Source organism: Heteronotia binoei, chromosome 17 (genome assembly GCF_032191835.1).
Source record: "Heteronotia binoei isolate CCM8104 ecotype False Entrance Well chromosome 17, APGP_CSIRO_Hbin_v1, whole genome shotgun sequence".
Taxonomy (NCBI): Eukaryota; Metazoa; Chordata; class Lepidosauria; order Squamata; family Gekkonidae; genus Heteronotia; species Heteronotia binoei.
This window is the reverse complement of record NC_083239.1, coordinates 27876731-27904713: the sequence shown is the minus strand read 5'-3', so window position 1 is coordinate 27904713 and position 27983 is coordinate 27876731. Positions and strand designations below refer to the sequence as shown.

General features: G+C 43.9%; 1 protein-coding gene across 10 annotated transcripts in view; it reads left to right on the top strand.

Moving 5' to 3' along the window:
• Window positions 1–27983, top strand: part of PUM1 (pumilio RNA binding family member 1) — a 106302-nt gene that overhangs the window by 21719 nt on the left and 56600 nt on the right. For 7 of the 10 annotated variants that reach the window (XM_060258553.1, XM_060258552.1, XM_060258548.1 and 4 more), the window contains exons 3-5: window positions 17458–17526; window positions 23156–23264; window positions 24188–24366. In XM_060258553.1, the coding sequence (XP_060114536.1) occupies window positions 17458–17526; window positions 23156–23264; window positions 24188–24366 (357 nt within the window). The remainder of the gene's footprint in view (window positions 1–17457; window positions 17527–23155; window positions 23265–24187; window positions 24367–27983) is intronic. The other 3 variants (XM_060258555.1, XM_060258551.1, XM_060258546.1) reach the window with 1 other exon arrangement.

The window sequence follows — 27983 nt, the reverse complement described above, 5'->3', positions numbered from 1 at the left end:
CAAAGCACTGTGGTACTTTCTTCTCTGCCTTGGGTGACTTCACATCGGCACTTGGGGAAATAGATTGCTGTTGTTGGGGCAACTCCCCTTTTTCTTCAGGCTACTTCCTGGGCCAGGGAGGGGACTTAGGAGACTCCCTCTTAGGCCAGTCCCAATAGGAGTCATACCTCTGCCCTCCGTAGGCTTCAGCCAAGTCGTTTGGCCCACTTTTCTGCTTCCTGCAGAGTGAAAGGGCGCTTGTCCACCAGGGGGCACCTAATATGCTCTGGAAGAAGAGTCAAGAATCTCAGTGCACATCAGGGCCTTGATGTCATCCATGGTCTTGGCCTCGGCAACCTCTACCCATAAGTCATAGGCTTTTCCAAGCCTATACATCAGCTGTGGGTAGGGCTCTTTACCCTCCAGCCTGATCTCCCTAAAGTGCTTCCGGACCCCTTCTTTGGTGAACCCCACTCTCTCAAGCACTCTTTGTTTGAAGAGTTTATAATTGGTCCTCTCTTCACCTACCATCTGGCCAGACACGGAAGCCAGGACTCCGCACAGCTGTGGTCTCAGCTTCTCCATGTACTGTTCTTCGAGAACCTTATAGTCTGTGCAGACCTGTTTAGAGTTCTGCAGGAAGATCTCAATGTCATCCCCTTCCTTGTAGAGAGGATATTTTATTCTATCCTCTTGGACAACAGCATGTGGAGGAAGTGAAGGTGGTTCTTTTCCCAACTTGGCCATTTCAAGCTCGTGCGCCATCCTTATTTTTTCCAGCTCTCTCTGGGCTGCCTTGTCTCTCTCTTTCTCTTCTGCTTGAATTTTTGCCATCCGTAGTTGGTGTTCTCTCTCCGCCTGTCTTTCTTCCTTCTCAAGTTCCATCTGCTTAATTTGCAACTAGAGATGCAAGACATCTTCACTTGGGGTTGCCATTCCTCCGTCTGATGCCTTCTCCTCAGACATCTGACCAGCAACTCCTGCTCGACTCTTACTTCTAAGAACAGGTGTGTCCTCTGGCTTCTGTCTCCCAGAATGGGGGAACATGCACTGCCTAACTCTAGCCTCTCTGTCCAGTTGACCCGATAGCTAGAAATAAATAAAACCCCTTTACCACACTGTTGTTAGACCTTTTCCTTGGTCTTACCAGCACCTTAAAAAAATGTAGCTTCCTTAAGCCAGACAAAGGGGAGAGAAAAAAAAATCAGAAAAATAGACCAATTATGCTGTGCTTCTCCAGGTCACATCTGGCACATCCCACCGCTGCCACCATGTCATGACCCATATGGGGTTGTCACCTGACGCTGCCACCACTCTGGATTTATGGTCCCTTGGGAAGGCCCAGAGTACCCTCCCAAGCTCAACCAAAAATTCCCCTTTTAGCCGAGAAACACAGGCGTGATGACCAGGCAGAGAACATTAAACAGATAAAGGTTTATTAATACAGGGATAGGTATTTAAACAAGGCAAGGTGCTTAATAGATATAACAGTGTATAAAGAAAAATGAAAATAAACCCTAACTCGGCTACCTGTACTCCCCCTAGCCTGTTAGTCATCAGGGCCCACAGCCCTTTTTCCCAGGCCGACTGCCTGTGACTCATTCTACCTTCTGAGTGAGGGATCCTTCTCTCAGCCACAGACTGTCCTCCCAGCCTGACTCTGTATCAATCTGCTCATATAATCCCTGGACACTGATTGGTTACTGCAAGCACCAGGCATTATGGGGATTATAGGCTGCGTCTGCTTCCTACTCCCACATTGGTCTCTAGGCCTGGGCCTCCCAAGCCCTTGTCTCCCAGTCCTGCACAGATCATGATGCAGTCCTTTAACCATTTACACTCCGGACAGGCTAAAAGAATGTACTCTTTTCCTCCTAAGGTAACCAGTTTACTGAACGTTCCACTGGTAGATGCTCCTGTGGCTTGCCTAGCACCAGGGCTGGATCTTCCATAAAGTGCGAGAGGGCACCCTTAAAAGACCCCAATGATCAAAAAGTGGCTCCATTCTCTGCAGAGCCCACGAGGCCATTGCCCTCTCCATTAAAGCTTTTGCTGCCACTTCTCTGATGGCAAGAGTCTCATACCATGTGGCTTCAAAAATTGGCTTGAGTTCTTTTTTAAAAAATTGACAGTGAGAAATTTTTGTTGAGAAATTAAGTGGAAAAGATATAACACTTTTGTGATATATATCAGATATCAGAACTGTGTCCTCAGTGAAGACAAAGTGTAATAACTGTTGATGATTAATGACTTTCTGATTTCAATATTCCCCTTTTTATAATATAATAAAAACTGTGTTACAAAAAAAATGGTCCCAAGAATGCCCCGATTTAAATCAGCACCTGTCAAGTAACATGCACAGTCTGGAGAGGGCAGCAGCTTTCATGTCTTATGCTAGCCTGGACATGATTATGTCAGAAAGAGCTTATGCATCTTCTATAAGAACATGATGTTTCTGTGCACAGATCCACCCTCATTCCCAAGGTCAACACACATTTTCACAGCTCACAGGAGATATATTCGCTGTTCTTCTGCTGGAAGCTGTCTCATCCTAGGAAGAATTGGCACCCCTTTGATCAGGGGTGGCCAAACTTGCTTAATTTAAGAGCCACATAAAATAAATGTCAGATGTTAGAGAGCCACAAGACATGAATGTCAGATGTTTGCGAGAAGGAAGGAAGGAAAATATATGGGGAGAGGGAGGGAGAGGTTTAAAGAAAGCAATTGTAACTTTAAATGCATTGTCCAAGCCGGCTGACAGGGTGGTGGGAGCTTTGAGAGCCACACAATGTGTTAAAGAGCCACATGTGGCTCCTGATCCTGACCCCTGCCCTTGACCATTGCACTTCGCATTCATATCAGAAGGACCAAGTAATTTGGGAAGTTGGATTCCCTTTTTGTGGCTTTTCATCCAGCAGTCAAGGGGAAAAGGGTTTCTACGGCTACACTAAGCAGCTGGCTAAAGGACTGCATCTCTTTGGCATATGAATCTCAGGCCTTCAGGTCTCTCAGGTGATCACTGCTCATTCAACAAGAAGTGCTCCTGTGTCAGCAGCGTTCATCACAAATATATCCATAAGAACATAAGAGAAGCCATGTTGGATCAGGCCAACGGCCCATCAAGTCCAACCCTCTGTGTCACACAGTGGCAAAAAATGTTATATACACACATACACTGTGGCTAATAGCCACTGATGGACCTGTGCTCCATATTTTTATCTAAACCCCTCTTGAAGGTGGCTATACTTGTGGCCGCCACCACCTCCTGTGGCAGTGAATTCCACATGTTAATCACCCTTTGGGTGAAGAAGTACTTCCTTTTATCCGTTTTAACCTGTCTGCTCAGCAATTTCATCGAATGCCCACGAGTTCTTGTATTGTGAGAAAGGGAGAAAAGTACTTCTTTCTCTACTTTCTCCATTCCATGCATTATCTTGTAAACCTCTATCATGTCACCCCGCAGTCGACGTTTCTCCAAGCTAAAGAGTCCCAAGCGTTTCAACCTTTCTTCATAGGGAAAGTGCTCCAGCCCTTTAATCATTCTAGTTGCCCTTCTCTGCACCTTCTCTAATGCTATAATATCCTTTTTGAGGTGCGGCGACCAGAACTGCACACAGTACTCCAAATGAGACCGCACCATCGATTTATACAGGGGCATTATGATACTGGCTGATTTGTTTTCAATTCCCTTCCTAATAATTCCCATCCATTGCAGATATTTGCAAAGCTGCTGCCTGGGCCTTGGTTTATCAGGCATTGTAAGATGAGCTATTTCACCATGGCTGATGCAGCATTCGGGTGGAGAGTTCTACAGCAAGTTGTTTAGTCCTACTGTTATCTCTGTGCTTGGTAGTCACTTCTCCCTCCATGGATCATATAAGCTTCATAACATCCCAAGCATATCAGAGTGTCCTCCCCCCCTCGAGAGAGAATGGAGCATTGAACTTACCATGAAGGTTCCTTCTTGAGGGCAAGGAGAACACTTTGGACCCACCCTAATTGGAGGGTCTCTGTTCAGCCTATTACGCTGAACAGAGACTCTCCAATTAGGGTGGGTCCAGAATGTCTCTGTTCAGCCCATTACGCTTCCTAAAGGATGACTGACTGCCAGTCTCCACGTTCATTGTTCTTTCACTGTCCTCACAGTTTTATCTTTACCTGTGGTTTGTTTCGTAAGCCTCATTGTCTGTCAGTTTGGCACATGTTCTGGACTATTATCAGCTGTGGAAGTCTCCAGGCTGAGGGTGAGCTCCTCCCTCCCCCCCCCCCGATGGGAAATGCAATCAGTTTCCTGCCTCCAGGGATTGTGGGAAGAGGAACCCAAGTGTATCAGAGTGTCCTCTTCACCCTTGAGAAGAAGAAGGAACCTTGAGAAGAAGGAACCTTCACGGTAATTCCAGTGTTCTGTTCTCTGGGTGTTTTGAGACAATCCCTTGCTTTTGCTGCTTGCAGAGTTCCATTCAGGCAAGGGCAAAGTACAACAGAAGGTGACAAACCATTTTTTTCAAAAAGGATGATGTGTCTTGGCTGCCCAAAGTAGTGTCTGTAGTCACCTAAGTTGTTGGCGATGCAAGACATTTGCACAACATTGTTCACCTTAGCAGTGTGTAAGGATTTACATTACTAAATCTCTGGCCCAGCTTTGCAGTTGTCTTAGAACATTGGCCTTAGCATCAAAATGTCTTTTGTTTGGGACAAGGAGGACATCCTGGCATGTTTGGGTTACTCAACCAAGCTGGAACACGTAATCTAATTCCTGCCTCCTAGGATGGTGAGGAGTACCCAAAAGTGTCAGGATATCCTCCTTGTATCAAACAAAAAGGACTGTGTTTTGCATCATTGTTGTTTGCTTTTGAACAGTGTCCCATTTGGGGAAAACCAGTTATTGTTGGCACAGTCTCGTTTGGGTGCTGTCTCTTTAACCCTTGGAGGAATTGCCATTTCTGAATATTTAGGCACTGTTCTGGTAAACGACGCTAACATAACTTTTCTTTTCTTTTCTTTTTTTTTTAAAAGGCATCTTGTTAGCTGATTGTCCCAAAGGGGCCTCCGTGAAGAGTGCCTTGTGATGGAGTCTCTGGAGTTCTGTGTTACAGGAAATGTAACTTGCCTCTTGTTGAATGACACACCTAGCTGTGCTGCTTATGGGAGTTCCTGGCCATCCTCAGAAAAACTTGTTGCTGATCAGAATGAATTGGGAGAAAGTGGCTGTGGCTAGACCTATTGCTGTTTTTATTTATGTGGCTGTTGCTGTTTTTATCTTGTCTGGTCAAGCAAATCTGATTGCTTGACTCCTAATCTGTGAGCCGCCCTGAGCCTGCCTTTGGTGGGGAGGGCGGGGTCCAAATTAAATATAATATAATAAATAAATAAATAGACCTGTTTGTGGACACCACATGTATAGCAGTGGTGTCCCAACGAGGTGCCCATCCAGAAGAAGAGTTGGTTTTTTATACCCTGCTTTTTTCTACCCTAGGGACTCTCAAAGCGGCTTACAATCTCCTTTCCTTTCCTCTCCCCACAACAGGCACCTGAGGCAGGAGGGGCTGAGAGAGTTCTGCGAGCACTACTGGCCCAAGGCCAGCCAGCAGGCTTCATGTGGAGGAGTGCAAGTCAAATCTGGTTCTCTGTGTTAGTCGTCTGCTCTTAGCCGCCATATCATGCTGCTTAGGGCCTGCTGCTGCCTACAGTTTTGGAGATGTAATCCAAGTGGTCTTGAATCTGAGGACTTTGGGTTGCATCCTACCAGCTGAGGGGCCTTGACCTTGTTCTGGGCAGGCGTGGCATAGCTGCATATCTTTGGGGTTGCCATAGAGATGTTCGAATGCCTCTAGGCTTGCTAACCTCCATCTAGGAGCAAATGCCACCCTTCCTTTGGAAACGAAAATCAATTTCTAAACCTGGTTTGTCTGTCTTGTGCCACCTTAGAGTAGGAGACATTTGGAAGAGTTTGCATCCACAAGGGGAATTCATTATCGGCAGCGGCCTTCTTTGTAGGAAGATGATTGATTTAGAACCTGCTGTTGTCTTACAGACCTTTCCAATCACATTTAATGATTGGCTTCTGTCCCTCCAGCAGACCTGGCATGATGGCATCCACTACTGTTCCTCTGTAGCACAATGAGGCTGGGGAGACCTGATAGCCATGGCTGAAGCCAGGCTGACATGTGCCTCCTTCTTATAAGGAAGCTCCCAGCTGGCTCCTTATCAAGGGCTCTTTTCAAGAGTTGTTTTGAAAAATTGGGTGCATAACCATTAGGATTATACTTCCTTTGTTCACTTTGTACACTTCTTAATACATCCCTTCCATCCTCTGATTAATATTATAATGCAAAAACCTGCTGTTTCCCCTCCTCTCCTCCTTTCCACCCAACATAGCTTGATCGGTTTCACTGTTCTTGATGCTTGTGCAGGGGCTCACCAAGGAAATGGAACTTTCTATAGCCTGTGTCAGCTTCAGAGAACACCTTCACTACCCCCCTCCCCAGCACAGCCACTCAGTTCCCATGCCTCACATTCCTCTCATTGCTTTGGGTTGTCTCTCTCCTCCCTTCTGCCCCAGCCTCTTTGGCACACTCATAGTGCCACTTTCTGTTGTCCTTGTTTCCTCAGAGGGCGACCATGTTTCTGCTTCCAGCAGAAACTAGGGCAATGGCACTCACTTGGTGGCTCTTAGACATGCCACCCATGGTGCTTCCAATCACTGTGGCCAAATGTATCTTCCGCCCCATGTGTCAGGAAAGTGGGCAAGACCCTTATCTGATGGGGCTTGTAGTTGGCAGTTGGTTCTCACCTTGAAACAGCCACCTTTGGAGGAACAGGTAAGCTGGAGGGCTCATTTCTACTGGTGGAATTAAATGCAGCTCTTTTGGTTGATGGCTGTTGTGAATGTGGCTCTCTGGGAGCCACTGAGCTAGTATGTCTTAGCTTATTCCCTTTCTGTTTTTTTTCTGGTGTTCTTAATGGTGTAAATTGAAATTATTTTCAGAATGTTTGTTAGCTTGTCTTTTGACATGTGAATGACCAAAATTCAGCTCATTATGTGCAAATTACTCTTCAGCTCGGAAGGAAGCTTTTACAGTTGCATTTAACCAAACACCACACAATTTCTGTCCCTTACGAACTGTATACTCAGAAGCAAACCATTCGGATGTTCGCCTAGGGGGCGTGGCCTGTCCTTAAAATAAATTATGTTGGGAAGGTGTGTCTTGGGGGGGGGGAAGTGGTAGAAACAGGAAATTGCAGCAGTTGAGAGTCCAGAAACTGCAGGAGCATTTGTTGTTGTGGGAAGATATTAAACTAATGTAACTTCTGTGTCACCTCTGAAAATACTGTGCTGGAACTATAGTTGTGAACCTGCTGTACACATGAAGCTCCCTCATATTGAGTCAGACCATTGGTCCTTCATGTTCAGTATTGACTGCTCAGATTGTCAGCAGGTCTCCATGGTCTCAGGCAGAGATCTTTCTCACCCCTTGCTACCTGGTCCTTTTCACTGGAGATGCCAGGAATTGAACCTGGGACCTATATGCAAAGCAGATGCTCTACCATTGAACTACAACCCCTCCCAAGCTACTTGCTGTAGTTGCAGATACCTAGTTGTGTAGCTGAATGGTTTACATGACTGAACTTTGCATCTGCCACGGATCCTTCCTGCCTTCCCCCAGCCATCCCTGAGATCTTCCAAAAGGTGATGATAGAAGTTGTGGGACCTAAGTAGGTGAACACAGCGAGTGAAGAGGGGCATTCCAGCCTTTCTTTTTGTGCTAGGAGAAAAGCTGGTGGAGGAAGATGTGCAGTTCCACCTCTTCACTCCAGTACTCTTGCCTGAGGCTTGCAGGTGTCAAGTAGGAGGTATCTAGAGCCAGCTTCCAAATATCCCAAGACAAAGAGTCAACTAGGGGTCTGGGAAGGAATTTGTTTTGTTAGGGATGACTGGAGTTTAAAGAACATACAGATACCGTGGCTTCAGTTGGAATACTGCACATGGTTCTGGTTGATATATCTCAAAAAGGATATTGCAGAGCTGGATAAAGTACAGGCAACCAAGTTTATCTAGAACAGGCGTGTCAAACTAATTTGTTATGAGGGACGGATCTGATATAAATGAGACCTTGTTGGGCCGGGCCATATCAGGCTGGGCTGTGTGTGTACCTATTAAGATTAGGTATCGGAGATATATATTTTATAAAGAACACAGACAAACACTATATATTTTTAAAAACTTAAAATATGCTTAAAACATTAGCACTCATTGGTCTTAAAGATGCTTTCTTTGTATTTCTCCTATGGAATCCAGGGAACTGGGCAAAGGAAGCTCTGGCTCTTTCCTTCCTTCCCCAGGGGACTGGGGACTCAGCCAATAGAAGGAAGAGAGGCTTAGCTCAGTAGTTCTGCTGTGCGATTGAGAGAGCCTGGCCAAGCAAGCTCTGCCTTCCCCCCTTCCTCCCCAAGGGAGGAGCCTCAGCCAATGGAGAAAATAGAGGTTTTGCTTTGTAGCTCCTGTGCAATTGAGCAAGCCTTGCAAAGCAAGCTGTGATGCAGAAGGAAGCAAGATATAGGAAGAAGGAAGCAGCCAGTTGCTCAGGGGCCTGATAGGAGCCCTCTTCGGCCCCTGAACTGCATGTCTGACACCCCTGACTAGAACATTTTTCTATGATGAAACGATGAAGAGTGGGACTTCTTAGTTTAAGGGGGGAAAGAAGGCTATGATGGACATAATAGATAGATATGAAATTATGGTTGTGGTGGAGAAAATGGATAGAGGGAAATGTTTCTCCCTTTCTCATAATCCTAGAATTCAAGGAGAACCCAATTAAGTTAATGAGTAGCACATACAGAACTGACAAGAGGCCAATCACTTCTTTATTCAACAAGTCATTAAGTTCTGCGTTTGTAGAAAGCATATTAATTTAAATAGATCCAAATAGACAGCCGTGTTGGTCTGAAGTAGTAGAACAGAATAGGAGTCGATTGCACCTTTAAGACCAACTTAGTTTTATTCAGAATGTAAGCTTTCGTGTGCATGCACACTTCTTCAGACGAGGAACGAGGTACAGTGAGCAGAGCTACAAATAGCCGGTGGGGTTTGGAATGCCAAGTGGTACAAAGTTAAAAACCAATAGCAGAATAGTAAAATTAACAAATTCAGAAAACCTTTGATCTGGGTTGCCTTAGCATGGGAAACCATAAAACAGTAACATGTCAGAATGTGAGAATGCCTGCTAATTATTCTATTGCTAATAAACCTGGGTCAGAAAGAAGGCATTTCTTTCCCAGAAGTTTTTCCTGTCCAACTAATTTACCTTTTAACATGTAACATAAATATATGCATCATTCTAGTTTGCCATTAGGAAAAAATATTAAAATATAGTACTAACCCACCTTCCACTATATTTTAATATTTTTTTCTAGTGGCAAACTAGAGTGATGCATATATTTATGTTAAAAGGTAAATTAGTTGGACAGGAAAAACTTCTGGGAAAGAAATGCCTTCTTTTTGACCCAGGTTTATTAGCAATAGAAAAATTAGCAGGCATTCTCACATTCTGACATGTTACTGTTTTATGATTTCCCATGCTAAGGCAACCCAGATCAAAGGTTTTCTGAATTTGTTAATTTTACTATTCTGCTATTGGTTTTTAACTTTGTACCACTTGGCATTCCAAACCCCACCAGCTATATGTGGCTCTGCTTACTGTACCTCATTCCTCGTCTGAAGAAGAGTGCATGCACACGGAAGCTTACGTTCTGAATAAAACTAAGTTGGTCTTAAAGGTGCAATCGACTCCTATTCTGTTATATTAATTTAAAGGCAGGCAATGGCAAACCATCTCTGAACGTCTCTTGTCTTGAAAACCCTGCGGGGTTGCCATAAGTTAGCTGTGACTTGACAGCAAAAAAACAGAACAAAATTAGTATTGGAAGTTTTCCATGTTCTGCACGAGCATTACATAACCTTTGTGTTATCGAATACAGAAAGTATTATTTTTCTAATTAGAGTTGTTAAGGTATTTTATCTGTTCTTCTCCTAATTCCCCTTAAAAGCAAAGTCCACTCCTTCAGTGTGTTTTTGTCTGTCAGCTTGCCAATTTTTGCTGTCTCCAGTAACAGTTCTGTTCAAGGTTCCTACACAGATTTCTACTGCCCAGCAAATTTTGTCTTCTTTTGCAATTTAGGATTGTTACCAGTCCAGGAGGGGGGAAAATGCCCGATCTTTTTAGCACAGGCTTAATGAGATGTTATTTACCAGGTGAGGTCATTGTTTTGCCATGAAAAGCTGTGGCTGCCCAATTCCATACGTTTAAGCCTCTTGATTAAAAGGACAGGGAATTCCTCACCCCCCAATACCTGTTTGAAATCCAGTTGCTGCTGCTAACGAATTCTGCAAAATTAATTTGATCTAGAGCTTCTACATTTCTGTACAGTTGAATGCAGGAGGGAGGACCTTCCCTGGATACATGTGAGAGGGGAGATTCCCTTGAACATCCCCCTCCTCTGTTGACTGTACCTTTGGCTCCCTCATTGTCACTGGCTCTGGCCCTTACTTGGATGGCCATCATGCCCATTCTGGTTCCTTTTACTGGTCCTAACCACTGCAGTATCCATGCATTGCTTTGGGTTGCTGCAAGCATTCTAAAATGTCTTCTGAACTCCGGCAGTTTGTTTTGCAGCATCAGCATTTGTGCAGGCCATTTAACTCTTTTGGGAGGAATGCCTCTCAATTTCTGTTTAACTTCCTTTTTTTTTTTTTTTTGCACACCCTGAGTCTTCTCCACTTTGCAGGACCTCAATGTTAGCTCTGGGCCCCATTGCACTAATTTTACTATGTACAGAGAGACATACCTTGGCTGTTAAATACAGTGATCACAGTTGATGAGGCAGCTGAGTTACAGATTTTACAGCAGATAAAACTTAAGAGTTTTTAGCCTAGAAGTGAGCTGGCTTCCATCTTATATGGTAATATTTAGTTTATTGATGTACCTATACTGTACAAACTAAGGGTGTACAGTTATTTCCCCAGTATTTTTCAGTTCATGTCTATTGGATGTTGCCCCCCCCCCCAAAAAATTTTTTTTTAAAAAATTGGGATTCCTGAAAAAAGAACAGATCCTGATGCCAGTAAAATATTTTCAGAAATCCTGAATTTTTTTTAGGCCCAGTAGACCCAAACAGGAAAACACTGAGGGCGGGGGGGAGCAGTGGTAAAACTGCTAAAACCAGCTGAGAGGCTGCTCAGCTGGGGCTCTTTTGGGTGTTCCCTTTAAACCGTACAGTCCAGCAGAGCCCAGTCAGGAGCTCATCCTGTGTGGAGAACTCTCCCTGCGGGCCTGGCTGGGACTCTGCTGGGCAGCCTGGCTTAGACTGGTCTGCCCAACAGAGCCTGCCTAGGAGCCAATCCTGCAGGGAGAGTTCTCCCTGCAGACTCTGCTGGGCAGCCAGCTTTTGCTGGTAATTCTCAAATATATCTGAGATTTTTTTCAGGTTTTTTTTTTTTTTGTCCTCCCGAAAAATCCTGGCTACATTTTGGAAGCCAAAATATACCCAGAAATATAAATACGGTGATTTTGGGGTATATTTTCGGCTTGGGTAGACCCAAATGCACACCCCTAGTATAAACCCTACATACCTAATCTGCGGTACTTGATCCTGAGGGTTTCTTCTTTTTTGTGGAGTGTAAGGGTGCAGTGTCCTTTGCAAGAGTCCCAGTAGGCAGTACATTGGCATCTCAGAATTGGCCAGTAGGCCACAGCCTTCATTCTCCCTACCCCCCTGCTCTATCCCATTGGTCTTTCTCCTTCCTTTTGTGTCCTGTTCTTCTTCTAAAGAGCTCAGAGATAGTATGCATGATCCCCTCCCCCCCAACACTTTAGTGTTGCAACAGCCCTGTGAGGCAGATTAGGATGAGAGTTTAGTATGTTGTCCAGGTTCACTCAGGGAGTTAATGGCTAAGTGGGAGTTTGAGCCCAGGTCTTCAAGTCCAGCAGTGGAAACACAACACTCATGTCAGCAGTGTCTTGGAACTATCTTCGGAACAAAGGCATACCTTTCCTTTCTGGGTTTTTTTGTTTGTTTGTTTTCTTTTCTTTTTTTTGCAAATAGAGTTGCCACAGTTGCTATCCTAGCACAATGTATTGCATGTCAGAATGTGTTACCTGGAAGTAAAGAAAGCCAGGTGATATCCATAGTTTCCAGTTGAACTCATTCCACCTAATGAATGTTCTGTTTGTTGCCAAATCCTTCAATTTACTAACATTAGGCTTTACTGTTTAGAGATTCTCGCCTGTCTTCCTAGCTAGAATTTATGGCCTCTTTGTTGAAGCTGAATAAGAGATTCCAGGGCTTAATTTACTCCTGAACTTAACCCCATGATACCAGAACCTTTTGATGTATTGACTTTTACTTAATCAGCAACTACACTTTTTTCCTCTACAGAAGCACATTTAAAGGGATAGGAGTTATTTCTTCTGAGGATTTGTAGTATGTGTTTGGTTTGTCCTGAACCACCATCCAGTGTATTAACTAGAGATTCTCAGTGCTTTCATAGCACACTGTGATGTCTGGCTCTGCCCGCTGCCTTCTTAGGAGGAAAACAGCTCGAATATAGAAACCTAAGAAGTTTTTCAACCTAACTTTCCCCTACCTTCTTGGTAATTCTGTTAAAGGACCAAGCATACTTTTAAAGTAATTGTCAGAATTGCGTATTCTTGGGAAGGCAAATGTCACTTGTTCCATGTTTAAAGATTTCCTTTGACCTGAATTACAAAACTGGTTAGTTCTTGAGCAAGTCTTGAAGAAATAGCTGACTGGGGGTTTGCAAAGCTCAGTTAAGGCCAAATTGGGCAGTGATTTGAACATTCTATCACTGCAGGAATATGAATGGATGTTAATATAGATTTGTTTTTGTTGGACTTACACCTTGAGATGGAATATAATTCTCAGCAACAAATGGAGACAACATAGGGAAGCTGTGGTAAGGGTAACATCTTCTCTGTGCAGATTTGCAAGAAGAATCTGTTACTAGAGATATAAGGGGACAAAGGACAGGCTTGCAAAGGATAAAATTCTGTTGGTTTTAAGGGTGCCATGGGACTTAAACATCATCCTTGCATCGCTATGGAGCTAACACAAAAGATTCTGGAAGTTCACTATAAGACCTTTAATACTATGCATGCACATTCCATCAAGTTGCATCTGAATTTTTTAAGGCAAAAGACAAACTGAGGTGGTTTGTCTTCCTTTGCACAGTCTTCCTTTGCATTGTCTTCCTTTGCACAGTCTTCCTTGGTTGGTTTCCCATCCAAGCATCGATCCTACTTAGCTTCCAAATATGACGAGATCAAAATATGATACTGGTCTACATCAGGCTGCTTTTCCTCCTGACCCTTTGATATTGGGGAAATATTACAAATGGATTACCAAATTAAGTGTTTCTGTGACATTACATGACCAGTCCACCGTCTCAGTTGCCTTCTCAGCATCTAAAATCAGTGAAGGAATCATTATGGTGTTATTTAATAATATTAGTACCTGTGCTTTGGGTACTGTGCTGGCTTATGATCTGTGTCTGATAAAGTTACATTGTATCTTGTTAGGGGGAGAGAGTATTTCCCACTTCTTAAGAAGAAACAAAAAATCCAAAAGTTTGCAATGGGAAAGCTACTAAAGGATACATATTAAGTTAGAATGAATTTGCAAGGCAACTACATTTAAAAACTTGGAGCATGGAAAAGGACAAATCAGTTTCAAGGCAAGATCACATACTAGAGGAGGGGGAGTCTCTCAGGGCAGGAAATTTCACAGCTTGGGGCCTGCAGTTGGTCCCCAACTGCTGCATCTCAGACAGCAGGGACACCGTCTGAAAAGCCTAAGGCCATGGTGATGAGGGGAACAACACATGAGAAGATACATTAAGTTGAATTAGCAGGTCTGTTCAGTGTTAGTGAGCTGAAGTTGAACTGTCTGGAAACCAGTACAATGCCTGAAGGACTAGCATAAGATGGCTGCTTTAGCTCATGTCTGTCAACACCCTGCTTGCTCTTATGAGTCACATGCAATATTTGAACAGTCTTTAATGGTGTGGTCTTTACAGGAGCACTGCAAGCGTCTAAGGAGTTCAGGGCAGCAGTGCACATGGGTTCTGCCTTCCCTCATTGCATCCTCACAGTTGTCCTGTGCGTTCAGCTAGGCTGAGAATCAGCGACTGTCCAAACTTCCCTTGTGATATTTCTCCCTCTTGGGCGTTTGATGAAATCCTGTCCAGTCTGCAGAGTTCCATGCCATAGTGGCTGATGAATCTAGAGCATTCCAGGGCATGTATCATGCATACCATATCTCACAGCTGCTGCATCTGAATAGAGGCATTCTGGGACAAATGTGTCACCTGAGAAATCAGGCAAGCAGCCTTTTGTCCTGAAGGATTTTCAAGTTAAGAGCCTACTTTCTCAGAGGGAGAGTGATCCCATTCCCAGCGGACCTCCACCTTCTATGTGGATACTTGGGCCCTCTATCAGCAACATCGCTGTCCTGTTTGGGCTGAGTGCCCCATTGCTCATTCCTGGTATCTGACAAAGGTCTGTTGTTGCACTGGTGAACTTAAAGGGGATAACCTGATTACATCCATGTGTTGATAAAACTGGACTTCAGATCCTTTCGTGACCTTTCCTGGAAGCTTTATAATCCCAGGTGAGTTCCCATTAAGCAGTGCAGTATTCTCCCCCCCTCCCCCATCACTACCTTGTGAACCTGCTAGATAGAGAGGATTGGGACTACTGCCAAGCAGTGACCACCTACTTATTCTTAATACTTACAGGTGATCCACAAAGTCAATGTGACTGTCTGCATCTAAGAGGCCCAGAGAATCATTTGGGACCCTCCTTCCCTTCCTTTGTCATCCTCATGTGTTTAGGGCACTTTCTGTACCAAGCCAGGCCTGAAGCCTGGTGCAAGTGGTTCTAGAACAAATGGTTGACTAGGAGAATCCAGGAAGGCCTTTCTGATTAATTTTCTGTTGGGTTTTTATTCTCTTTAGAGCTCCAGGTATCTCCTGTGGATCTGAAATAATACAATTTGAAACACAGTCATTAGACATGCCCATCGATATTGCAGTTAGTATCTGTGCGAAGACCTGCTAAAATTCAGCCCCAGATCTGTTGAATGTGGTGGATTTATTATTTAAATATCTTTAATTTTCCTTTTTTTAGTGTAACACCCCCTACACAATGTCTTTCATAGAAAAATGTTCTGCTCACTGAAAACTCTGAGCTGAAAATAAGCCCCCTTCTCCCCCCCCTTTCTTATTTTTAAACTGTGCTACAATTTGTACAAAACAAGTTATGTGAGCTTTATTTGCCAACTGGAGATATGTAGCTGTTGAGTGTATTTTGCTAATTTGCTAAGTTTGCCTAGCTTGCACTCTGGCTTAAATGAGACCCCAAGCCTTCCCAAAGTTGCTTGGGAAACTGTCAGCCTCATGGCTGAATCCCCCCTTTCAGCTTGGTAGGTTCAGAGGACCTTGGAAACCTTGGTGTGGGGACTTGGGAATGAGCCCCAAGCTGCTTTCTCCTTGGGCCAAGCTTCACTTTCAGGTCAGCATGAATGACTGTGACTTTGGATTTGGCAGATCCAAACTGTAAATGGAAAGTACAGCCCTGTGTGAGGGCAGGGGGGGAGTACAGGGTCTACTGAGTCCACAGCTCATTTCTGATCCTTCAGACCGTGGTTTGCCTCACCCAAGACTTCTGTTTCTGTTGATAACTTGTTGCCAACACAGCCTTACTTATTAAATTTGTCACCAAGACCTAATTTTAATATTTTGTTTTGGAAGAAATGCAAATGTAAAAGACCTTGTTCTTTTCACATGTATCTTCCCTATGAATCCAATGATACAGTAAAACTGTATATTTTCCTCACTTATTTAAAAATGCTGATATTTATTTGCTTCATTCGAACCCTGCCTTTCTTTCTAGTGGGAAAATATATTTTTCATGGAGGAGTGGAGATTCAAACTGGGGTCTTCCAGATCCCACTGAAATGCTCTAACCACTACACCACACTGGCTGTAGTAATTTTATTAGTGTATTGCTTTGGATTTCTGAAGGTGGTCTTCTAGAGGCAGGAGAGTCTTGCATCAGAGTAACTATTCCCTAGGGAATCGTAGGGCTCATTGTTATTGATGAAAAATCCAGCAGTGGTAGCTGATACTTGTGCCTACAGGCACAGGAGGCTAGTGTTTAAGCTTACTTCTTAAGATGCTAGCTTTTTTTTCTGTCAAAGTTGCCTTGAGACGAGGGTCCACTTTGACCCATCGGTGGGGATTATCATTCAGTAGAATGTGTGAAGATGCTAAAAGAGCTCAATCTAGGTTGTGTCCCACCAAAGAAAGGACAAGTCCTCTTTGACCATGAAAGAAGGTTGTGCTGGGTGTCAGGCAACCTAGCCATGTGGCGTAAGGCTGTAGTAATGGAGGGGAATTGGACAAGATTGAATGAAGAAGCTGGCTCAATCCAACCATTTGTAAGTAAGTGTAGCTGCCTCTGGGAGGGCTGTGGATCAGCAATAAGTCATGTTATTTGCATTCAGAAGGTCCAAGCAGAATCCCTGGCAGCTGGCATCAGAAAGACCTCTGCCTTAAGGCACAAGCTGGTAGTCAGTGCTAAGCTGGATGAACCATTGGTCTAACTTCAGCTCCGTGTATGCGTGTACACAAGGTTTATTATTTTTACTGTTCTTTGCCAGGGACTTAATGCAGGGAGTCCCTAACATTTTTGACCCTGCAAGGCACCAGTGGAGTTTTGAGAGGGGGTGGATAGCACCTCCCCAAAACAACTGTCATAGGAGAAGGACCCAAGTGCAATACCTCCTTCCCTGTTTGGTAGCCATGGGAAAACCTTTAATTTAAATGAGTAGAGTCAATAACAAGCCCTGTCTTACAAGGGCTCCACCCACTTTCTGAACAGCTTGGCAGGTGCCAGTGTTGGTGGGCGCCATGGTACCCATGGGTACCACATTGGGGAGCCATGGCTTAATGTAATCTACTACCTCCTTAAGCATAATTGGAGAGTTCCAATTTCTCATTCTCTTCCAAGGAAGTTTTTTGAGATCTGTAAATTATTCTAAAAGAGATACAGACTTTCCTAGCGAGGTTTGGAGTAGCTGACTGTACAAGTTCCAAGACCGCTAATTTAATTTCCTCTGGGTTTTGCTTAAGCCACCTCCTGTCTTCCTAACTTGGAGGGATAACGTCCCTCCTCAGTTTTCTTCTTACTAATAAGAGAGACGCTCATTTCTCTTTTTTTGCTCCTTTTTTCAAAGCGTTTCTCTTCCTCCGCCCTTCATAGCCCTCATCGGGTTCTTTTAAGTTTAATTCTCTGTGTTCTCTCCAGCTGTAATTGCTAATAATGTTGCTTCCAGTGGGATCTGTTGCTTGGTTGTATTTTAACAAAGCTTCTCTTGCCTTTTTTCTTGATATTTTTTTAGGTTCGATCTATGGATGAATTAAATCACGATTTTCAAGCACTTGCTCTGGAAGGAAGGGCTATGGGCGAGGTAAGGGGACGATTGATTTATGAGCTACGCTTGTAGTAGGAAGCCAATGCTGTTGCCAGGCAACCTTGCATGCAGGGTATTGGGGCAGCCTGGGCCTTCGTTTGGGCCTGGGGCTGCAGAGGTGGTGCTCTGGGGCTGCTCCATTGATTGGGAAACAAAACCCCTTTTATGATGGTCTTGTTCCAGCTGTGACAGGTTTTGCTGCTGAAAATAATATGCTTCTTTGGTGCAGCTTTGCTACATTTAAAATGATTGCCTTGTAGTGGTGCTGGAGCTGACTCAGGGCCTGCAAAGATTTGGGGGCAAATCAGAGACGAATGATGATATGTCACCAGGAGCCCAATGTCTGCCCCAGCACCTTCCTTCTTTTTCACTATTAATAATGGTGAAAAGGGTTGTGAAACATGTCTTCCTTGTGCAGCAGATGATACTGTTCTGGGGAACCCTGACATTCCTTGCAAGTTTATCTAGGGTTCCTCAGTGAGCCCAGACAGAGCGCCACAGTAATCCACTGGGCTTGATTTCCAAAGGTATTGTAATCATGTGGGTGTGTATAGCTGTCCTGAATGTACCTTCTGTCTGGCTTCCTTTTCACCCAGGGAAAAAAATACCCTTGTTGCTATTGCAGACTCCTACACGGCACAGCCAGGGGGTCTACAAATAGTAGCCTCATGTTGAATGATGCAGTAAAAAAGGAAGCTGCTAACTGCATCTCTTTCAGTGTATTGAAGTGTATCTATTGTTCAGTTTTTGTTGGTTTCCTCTCATCCCAGTAGTTTCATAGACGGTTTCAGTTGCTGAATCAATATTTCCTGGGTGTATTATTTTTTTCTCCCTGGGGTTGTTTATGTACAGTGAGTTTGTGTATTAACATAAACCACCTTTCCCAAAAACAAATGCCTGTCTTCAGTAAACCTTTCTGCTTCCAAAATTGTGTCAATAATCTGCTTGCTTCAGGCAGTGAATCCCTTTTATCTTTTGTTTGTTTGCTTGCTTTTATCGGATTTTTTTTTTGCCTTTTACTGAGGTGCTGTAGAACCAATGAAGACCATAATAGGGCTATTGGTATCTAAATTTCTAATATCCTGTAATACAGCTTTAGCGCATTAGACCAATTTTTTTTTCACCACTGGGCATTCCCACTAAATATGAAAAAGGTGCTAGCTGGCGATCTCCAGCAAAGGCTCAACGTTCTGAGGTATGAAAATTGTATAATAACTTCAGTCTGTTTCTCTCTTACACTGAATTTTAGGGAGGGAACCCATCATTTAAAAAAAATATATATATAAACCTTAAAGACACTTTAACATTTTGGGTCCCTGATCCTTGGTATTTATCCTCCCTTTTCACATTGTCCAGGGTGGCTTACAAGATGTAAACATACACAATTATAAAACATAGGTAAAGCACATAAATTAAAATACATCAAGTTAAAATATAGTCACTGCTACCTGCTAGTAGCTGGGTATACTCTGGGATTTCAGTACACACAATTCAATGAACAGTTGATAGGTGCCAGGTTAGGGTCCAAAAGGTATAATAATTTTAGGGCACAACTAGATGATATGGTGTCCCCAAGGTCAGCTTGGGAATGTCACAGCTATTTTACCACAGGAATTTGCTAGGTTTAAAAATGCTGGGGGGGTGGGTGGGATTGATTCTGCTCATGAGTGCAATGCAGTGCCGGGGGAGAAGGAGCACCCCCTTCCTGCAGTTAAAAAACCAAAAAACAAAAACTTCATGTAACTTAATCCACTTTGGCTGGGGCATATTAGTTAACATTTACCGTATATGTTTACTTAATTTCCCCCAAGAGGGAACACAAAACATCATTCTCCTCTCCCCCATTTCCAAACAGGAAAGCTATGAGGTAGGTCAGGCTGAGGCAGTGTGGCTGGCACATAGTCACCCAGCAAGCTTCCTAGGCAGAATGAGGATTGAAACCTGGGTCTCCCAGACTTTATAGTCCAGCGCTTTAGCTACTATACAACCCTGACTCTCATTTCTATTCCCCTCCCCCCATTTTTTATTCCCATAAATAAGCCACTTGTGGGAAGGGCGGGATATAAATTCTAAATAAATAAATAAATAAAAATAAATAAATAAACTTCTCTCCCTCCCTTTCTCTTGTTGGATGGATGGTATTATTTTTCTCTCTTTGATCCTAATGAATGTTGTGTATTCAATAAGTGCAATGCTGAGAACTGGGTGTGGACGTTTGTTTGGGGCTGTGCCTCTAGTATGGAGGAGTCTAGACTGTACCCTCCTTTACTTCAGTAGGGCTGTCCTCCTTTGTAACAGCTCCCACAGAGAAACAAGAAGCTGGGGGTGGGGGGCAGGAGGGTTGTTTCTCTCAGACAACACCCAAACTGGGTTTCCCTTTGAGGCACCCCTGCCAGCCAGGTGAGACCTAATGTGCTAAAAGAGAGTTCCTTCTAATTTGGAGGCAAGCCCCGCAGCTCATTCCAGCAAGTTTGAGGCTTTCACAAGTGGTGATCAGCTGCCATCCACAAGCCATGAGCCTGTCCTGGAGGATTATGGGAAAATATCAACAAAGGGTACCTTCGATATTACCCAGAGAAAGGAGGCAGCTGTGATTTTTTTTTTTCCAAGAAGAGAAACATGTCCAGGGCATCTAAAGCTGCTGATGGAATCCCAGGAACATGATACAGTAGGATGAAGGAACTCTCTTTTACTTACCTTTTTGCTAACTGCTTGTCCCCAAAGACCTCATCCTGCAAGCCCTTTTGGAGGGGGAGATACCAGGCCACAACTTTCCTCTGCCCAATGGTGGTGCTTTCAGCAAAAGCTTTTGTTAGAAGAAATATTTCTCTTGCAATAGGAACGCATCTTTGGTGCCTGTCAAGTCACATCTTCTAAATTAAAATGGCATAGAAATAGAACAGGAGAATATCCCAAGTAGGCCATGAACTGTGCTAAGGATATCTGCAGAATGAAACATCAGCAGAAGGCAGCGTATTTTTTTTAAAAAGCAGCTTTCATTCCTGCTCCACAATTGGTTTTTTTGGGCCATATATAACCTTGCTAAGTTGGTCCCATTACGTGGTAGGATCATGTGGATGTTAAAAGTGAAATATGATTTGAAGTTCACATGCAAGGCAATACAGATCTAAATTTTAAGTCATTTAAAAAAAAAAATCTTTTCACAACTTAAAAAGAACTTTGAGGTCTTAACACCCCACTGGAGGTCATCAAATCTAGCATTAATAGCTACCTTGTTAGGACAAGGATTCCTATATAAATTGAACAGAAGGAAAAGCTAGGGATAAAGAAATGCAACCACTGAAAAGAAACTTTAGAATAACACAGAAGGCAGAGATGGTTTCCCTGCAGAGTAGTTCTATGGAGCATGCTTGAAAGTTTCCTGAGGGATGTAGGTGAGGTAGAAGAAGGTCAAAACGCTCTCCAGCACAGAGTTTGCCATCTTCTTGTTGATCTCTGGTTTCAAAAACACATTTGTAAGAATCAGAAATCCAGGAAAAGAGCTAGTCCCCAAGGTTTGCTTTCAGGGCATGTTGAACAAACCAGTGGAGAAGCACTAATGTGAAGTGCTGGCCACATCCCTAACATTGTTAAGTATTCTCATCCTCCCAAACAGAAATCATGTGGTGGGCATCGACTTTATTTTCCTTCAAAAACTAACAAAGGAGGGCATGTACCAACTAGGAAAATTCTGCTGGCTAAGTCCAGGCATATTGCTTTGGCTTCCTGTCCTGTATGAGGTCCTAGGAAATAAGGAGAAAGGCAGCCCCTTTGAATACTGATGCACAGGAGGCTGACAGAAGTATAGAAAGTACTGTACAGGGTCTCCATCATTTCTGTCTCAGTTCTTCATACATCCTGGTGTAGTGGTTAAGTGCATGGACTCTTATCTGGAAGAACCGGGTTTGATTCCCCACTCCTCCACTTGCAGCTGCTGGGATGGACTTGGGTCAGCCATAGCTCTCACAGAGCTGTCCTTGAAAGGGCAGCTTCTGGGAGAGCTCTCTCAGCCACACCTACCTCACAGGGTGTCTGTTGTGGGCGAGGAAGGTAAAAGGAGATTGTGACCTCTCTGAGATTCAGAGTATAGGGCGGGTTATAAATCCAGTATAATCATCAATCATCATCAGTCTTCTTCTTTTTCTTCTTCTTGAGGGATATGTATGTATGGCAGAGCTCCCTTCAGCAGCAAAACTTTAGGGACAGACACTTGAAAAAATTTGCAGATAGTATTAAGCCATTCATTTTGGCCCATTCTTTGTGGAATCTTTAAGAGCCCATTGTGATCACAGGGATATGTTCGCTTTCTGGTTCTCCTTCTGTGGTCTCTATTTGCCTGATTGGGTTCTGTAGCTTCTAGAGCTAGAGCCCTGATCTAACCTAATCATTTTTAACTTGGAAGCTAAAGAGTGTCAGCCCTGGTTAGTATTTCCCAAGTTATGGCAACCTACAGGGTTGCCATAACTTGGCTGTGACTGGATGGTACTTAACTCACACGTGGATTTAGAGCCTTTCCTCATGGCTAAATTAGAATGGGGTTAGGATTTTAGCTTGTAGGATCTTAGCTTAACTGTGGGTATTGAGTAACCAAAGAAAGGCATACAGTTTCTTTCAGATGTGTGGGCTCCCTTTCCAAATATACATATAAAATAACCCAGTGAAACAAAACCATCTGGGCTTAAATTAATCTGCCTTTAGTAAATCGAAAATACCCACATGCCAAAAATACTTGGAAGCTGTTTCTGGTTGTTGGATTGGCTTTGAGATGCTCAAGCTTGTGTTGTGACTGCTGATCATTAGATGACAAAGATGTTGGGTCACTGCTCTGTGATCACTGAGCAAGTGGTGTGAAATCTAGTGTGAGACATCTTCCCCTGCTGCGCCATGGTTGTGATTCTCACCAAGGAATTTGTACCCAGGCTGGCCAATCCCACACAAGTGACTCACTTTTAGTCTGCACGCCAGGCCTGTGTCATGCATGCTGTGGAGATCTTGCAGCCGGCTCTGGTGGGCTGGGAAGGGGCAGATTTGTTGTTTGATGATCTCCTGAATCCCTCAAGCCTGTCACTGAGTTAACTAGAGTGGGCTGGATCCGGTGCAGTATATATACAGGTGCAAGGACTTCAGCTTGCAGAGCGGGACTTCCATTTATTTGTTTACTTCAGTTATATCCTGCCGTTTTCTCAATGGGGACCAAAAGTAGCTTATGTCCTTCTCTTCTCCATTTTAATCTCACACCAACCATTTGAGGTAAGTTAGGCTGAAAGAGAGTGAGTGACTGGCCCAAAGTCATCCAGCAAGCTTCCAGGGCAGAATGGGAACCTGGTTTCCCCAGATCCTAGCCCGTCACTCTGAACGCAACACAACATTGGCTGGTCACTCTCATAGCTTCTTCCTCCCTCCCATCCAACCCAAAATACCTCTCCAGATCCTGTTCCTAGGCAGTCCTTGCTGCAGTGGAAATGGTTCCAACCCATTCCCTTGATGATATATACGCGGCTCTTATTTTATTTATTAGTTTTTATTCAGCTTGGTGTAGAAGAACAGTTGGGAACCAGATGTTATGATAATGGCTAACATTTTATGTTCCACTTTTTATTTACTTACATTTTATTTCACTTTACAGCAGCTTTTGCCAGGCAAAAAATTTTGGGAGTCTGACGATACGAGCAAAGATGGACCAAAAGGAATATTTCTGGGCGATCAGTGGAGAGACAGCGCTTGGGGACCATCAGGTACTTCATGTTAATTTCCTTCTTAACTGGATTTTGCTCTTCTCCACCCACATTCTTGTACATTGCATCCAGAACATTGTGCAGAAGAGGTGAAGAATGACTCCACCATATTCTGTAGTTAGGTATGAAAGGGTCTTGTTAAATAGGCTACACTTGCAGAGGGCTAGAGATCCAGGAACCAGGCTGGCTGCAGCCATGCTGGCCTGCATTCACCGTGCTCTGTTCTTTCTGCATTGTATGCAAAACAGATCTCTACACAAAACTGTCATGGTAGCCAGGGGACTCTGTGCCACAGCTTCCTCTGGATTCTTGAGTGTTTAGGAAGTGGGAGGATTGGTGGCAGGAGAAAAGGGGGAGCAATTAGTCTGTGCGAGATATCTATTGACCACTGTTGATAAGGCTGCTCTAATGACCTCTTCCTTCCATTAGTTACCAAATTTTTATTTGGATTGGGGTTGGATTGCGTGGATCCATTCAGTTTACAGTAGTGCTCAGTGGGGGTTGCTCACCCCTCCCAGCATGAGGATTCCTGAATTGGAAGACGGCGAAAATGGGGGAGAGGAAAACGCCAGCTTCAGTGGAGCATATTCACCAGGCGGAGCCTTTTGTTTCCAGAAGCTGAGTGGTCTTCCTGGTGTTTTATCACTAATTTGGAAGCTTTTCTGAATAGGTTAGCAAGCAAGCTTCCTTTTGTAGACAGAGGATTGACAATTCCTTCTCTTCTGAATACAAACAGGAGATGGCAATAGACCAATCTGAGTTCCCTTTTCCAGCAGAGAGTCACTCTAGGTTAGCAAGCAGATTAAAAAATCAATCTCACATTGGAGGAGAGAACCCCTTTGTTTTGCTCTTGATATATTTCTCTTGTCAAATGACAGTGATGTTGCCTGGTAAGCACAAGTGCATGTGTCTTTTTGTTGCAGATCATTCTGTTTCCCAGCCAATCATGGTTCAGAGAAGGCCCGGTCAGGGTTTTCATGTAAATAACGAGGTGAACTCGGTGCTGTCTCCACGATCAGAAAGTGGCGGGCTTGGAGTTAGCATGGTGGAGTATGTGTTGAGCTCATCCCCTGGGGATTCCTGTCTCAGAAAAGGAGGATTTGTAAGTACCTCTGATGATACCTGGCATCACCATCTGAAAAATCACCCGGTTTCCTATCCAAATGTATTGCTGTATTTTAAGCCTAGTAGCAGAGCCCATCAGGTTCTGAACACCAAAGAGGTGATTCTGACATAGGAAAGTTTATTTCTTTGTAATCCGCCTTGAGTCCCAGTGAGAAATACTACAAATAACATAAGTAAATATTTACTAGGAGAGAGAGGTGGTCCTTGTGCATTACTGCTTCATCCAGTAGTTCTCGACAGAAGTGATTCTTATGCAGAAGTAATCTAGGTGGGACTCAGGGTTTTTATGAAAACTAGATGTTTTTGCAGGACTCACTTTCAAAATTGAATACGCTCACTCTCCTGTAACTGAAAAGAAAAACAAAAAAAATCTTTTCATTTATCACCCCCTTTAACTCTAAAAAGAGCCCCGTGGCGCAGAGTGTTAAAGCTGCAGTACTGCAGTCCTAAGCTCTGCTCAGAACCTGAGTTCGATCCCTGGTGGAAGCTGGGTTTTCAGGTAGCTGGCTTGAGGTTGACAGCCTTCCATCCTTCCGAGGTTGGTAAAATGAGTACTCAGCTTGCTGGGGGGAAAGCGTAGATGACTGGGGAAGGCAATGGCAAACCACCCCGTAAAAAGTCTGCCGTGAAAATGTTGTAAAAGCAACGTCACCCCAGAGTCAGAAACGACTGGTGCTTGCACAGGGGACCTTTCCTTTCTTTAGTTCTAAAGCAGGTTCTCTGACTTTAAATCCGTTCCAGGTGTCCTTTCTGTCTCCTCTTAGAGGTGGTTGTTGTTTAATTTAAACCAAAATGAAACAATAGCTAGTCCATTCTGAATCATCTGTATGAACATCTGGGTTGGTCACTGATTAGAATCAACCCTGAAGTCTTTCCTGATTGTATTTGACTTTCATACTCACACTTAAGGGGCTATAAATTTTTTGTTCAAAGAAAACCCCTCAATGATATGGGCAAAAGTGTTTTCACGGCAATTGCTAGGTCCCCATGTCTACCTGTCAGAGGGACATGCTGTCTCCTGCTGACCTTACCTGCCAGAGACCATCCATTTGTGACCTTTGAACATGCTTGCAATGGTGGCCGCTCAGTATTTCTTCTAACCCCCATTCTCCTTGCTTGCAAGTGTCTTTGATGTGCCACTTTGTGCTGACCCCAGCCGCCAGGAATTATCTTGTGCTTCTGCACTTTTTTATTACCAAAAAACTTAACATAAATCCTAAATATGATAATAGGTCAGCAGTTGGCTTAAACGCTTGACCTTAGGAAATTGTTGAGAATCCTGATTGGTGCAAAGGCCTAGTAATACTTGCGACCTCTGGCAATAAAGGAAGCATCCTGAAACCTATTATTTATCCTGGAAGATGCCTACAAGTTTCATTGACATGCTGGTATGTCTTGGCTCATTTTGGTAATTTTGGACTTAGCTTGCTGAAACCAAACAGCCAAACAGCACTGCCTTTGCTGAACTCTTGATCCAGGGTGGATCAAGTCGAGTGGGCTGAAGTTGAATCCAGCGAAGACAGAGGTCCTTTGCATGGGCCGCGGTGGACCAGGGGAGGAGATCTCCCTACCAGCCTTTGGCGATGCGTCGCTGATACCAGTGCACAGGGTCAAAAGCTTGGGAGTGCTTCTGGAGCCTTCCTTGACAATAGAGGCACAGATAGCTGCCACTGCCAAAGCCGCCTTTTTCCATCTGAGGAGGGCGAAGCAGTTGGCTCCTTTCCTGAAACACGGCGACCTAGCAACAGTGATCCATGCAACGGTCACCTCGAGGTTGGACTACTGTAATGCTCTCTACATGGGGCTGCCCCTGTACCGAACTCGGAAACTGCAGCTGGTGCAGAATGCGGCGGCCAGGTTGCTAGTGGGACTACCTCGGTGGGAGCATGTGCAGCCTAGGTTGCGGGAGCTGCACTGGCTGCCAATTGTGTTCCGAGTTTGTTACAAGGTGCTGGTTATTACCTTTAAAGCCCTATATGGCCGAGGACCTGTCTACCTTAGGGGACCGCCTCTCTCCATATATTCCCCAGAGAGCACCGAGATCTAGCTCCCAAAATCTTTTAAAAATCCCTGGACCTAGGGAGGCCAAATTGAAAACAACCTGAGAGCAGGCCTTCTCAGTAACGGCTCCTCACTGGTGGAACCAATTACCAGCGGAGGTTCGAGCCCTGCGGGACTATAATCAGTTCCGCAGGGCCTGCAAAACCATCCTCTTTCAAATGGCCTTCAAGACTGAATCCTGAAATAACATCCAGCCATCCGATATACATCTGGTATGTTTTGCATTATAGCACTTTAATTGTAATGGTTTTAATTAATTTATTTATTTAATGTATTTTAATGTGTTTTATTGTATAATGTATTGCTGTAATCATGGCACTTTACATGTCTCTGAGCCGCCCTGAGCCTGCCTTGGCGGGGAGGGCGGGATATAAATAAAAATTATTATTATTATTATTAACTCTTGAGAGGAATTGCTTTGGAAGCCGCCACTTAAGAGGAGTAATATCTTGTACATGTGAACCAGTATTTTAACGTTTTCTAGCAAGCAACTAAATACCTAGATTTTTTTTGTTTTCTTCCTCACTGACTGTTCTAATTTTAAGTACTCATTGCACCTTAATAAAGTACATTTTTAAAATCTCAACTCTGGTTATTTGCCTGCTCAGCTGGCAATTGAAAATCTAGTGCCTAGACTGGCAGACCTTCTACCACATAATTAACTTTTGTTAATTCCTACTCTGAACCCACCTCACAGGGAGGACTTCTTAGTCATTCTTGGGAAGGTCAGGAGTTAGTCCTTTGGCTCCTGGCTGGAGGGAAGAACAGGGACTGGTGGCAGTCTACCAGGCTGAGGTGCGCTCAAGTGTATCCCAGCCTTTTGTAATTTACTTAAGCTGCCTTCTTGAACCGAAGACCATCGAGCCTGGCCTGGGCTGGGTAGTCTTTGTGACATGGGCCTTTTCTTTCTTTAAAGATAAAAAAGACACTTATGACCCTGGTTTTTTTGAGCAGGGGATTGGAGTGTGTGATATATGACTGGCTGAGAATAGCCACATCTAGTTACTAGAATACATATTTTGTATTAGTTCAGTCCCCGTGAAAGGGAAACATGGCTAAGAGAGAGAGACTATATACAGATTGCAGAATTGACGTTTTCTTGGTGCACAGCTTGGATTGTTTGGACGTGGAACTTTAAAAGCAAATGTAGGGCACGAGTCTGATTAAGGTTTGCATATTTTGATTAATAAAGAGGTCCCCCCCCCCTTTTGTGGGTGCCAGAGTCAAATAACAAAGAGTTACGTCCCTGTTTAAGCATAGAAAAATACCCCTCCATTCTCCACAAATTGTCAAGGTGTCAGTCTTGTGCAGCTGGAGAGGGAAAGAGTTGGGGTGCCATCTTAAGCATGTTCCAATCCCAGAGAGTGCTGGTGGAGCATGTGCGTCAAGTTGAATTTAGTTCTTCCACATAGGACTGGTTCTTGTGCAAGCTAAGCCATGCTAAGCAATTTTTTAAACTGCTCCCTTACCCTCCTGCATGTAGTAACGTTATATTTGGTGGATGTATGTTTGTCGCATGGAGAAAGGTTACAG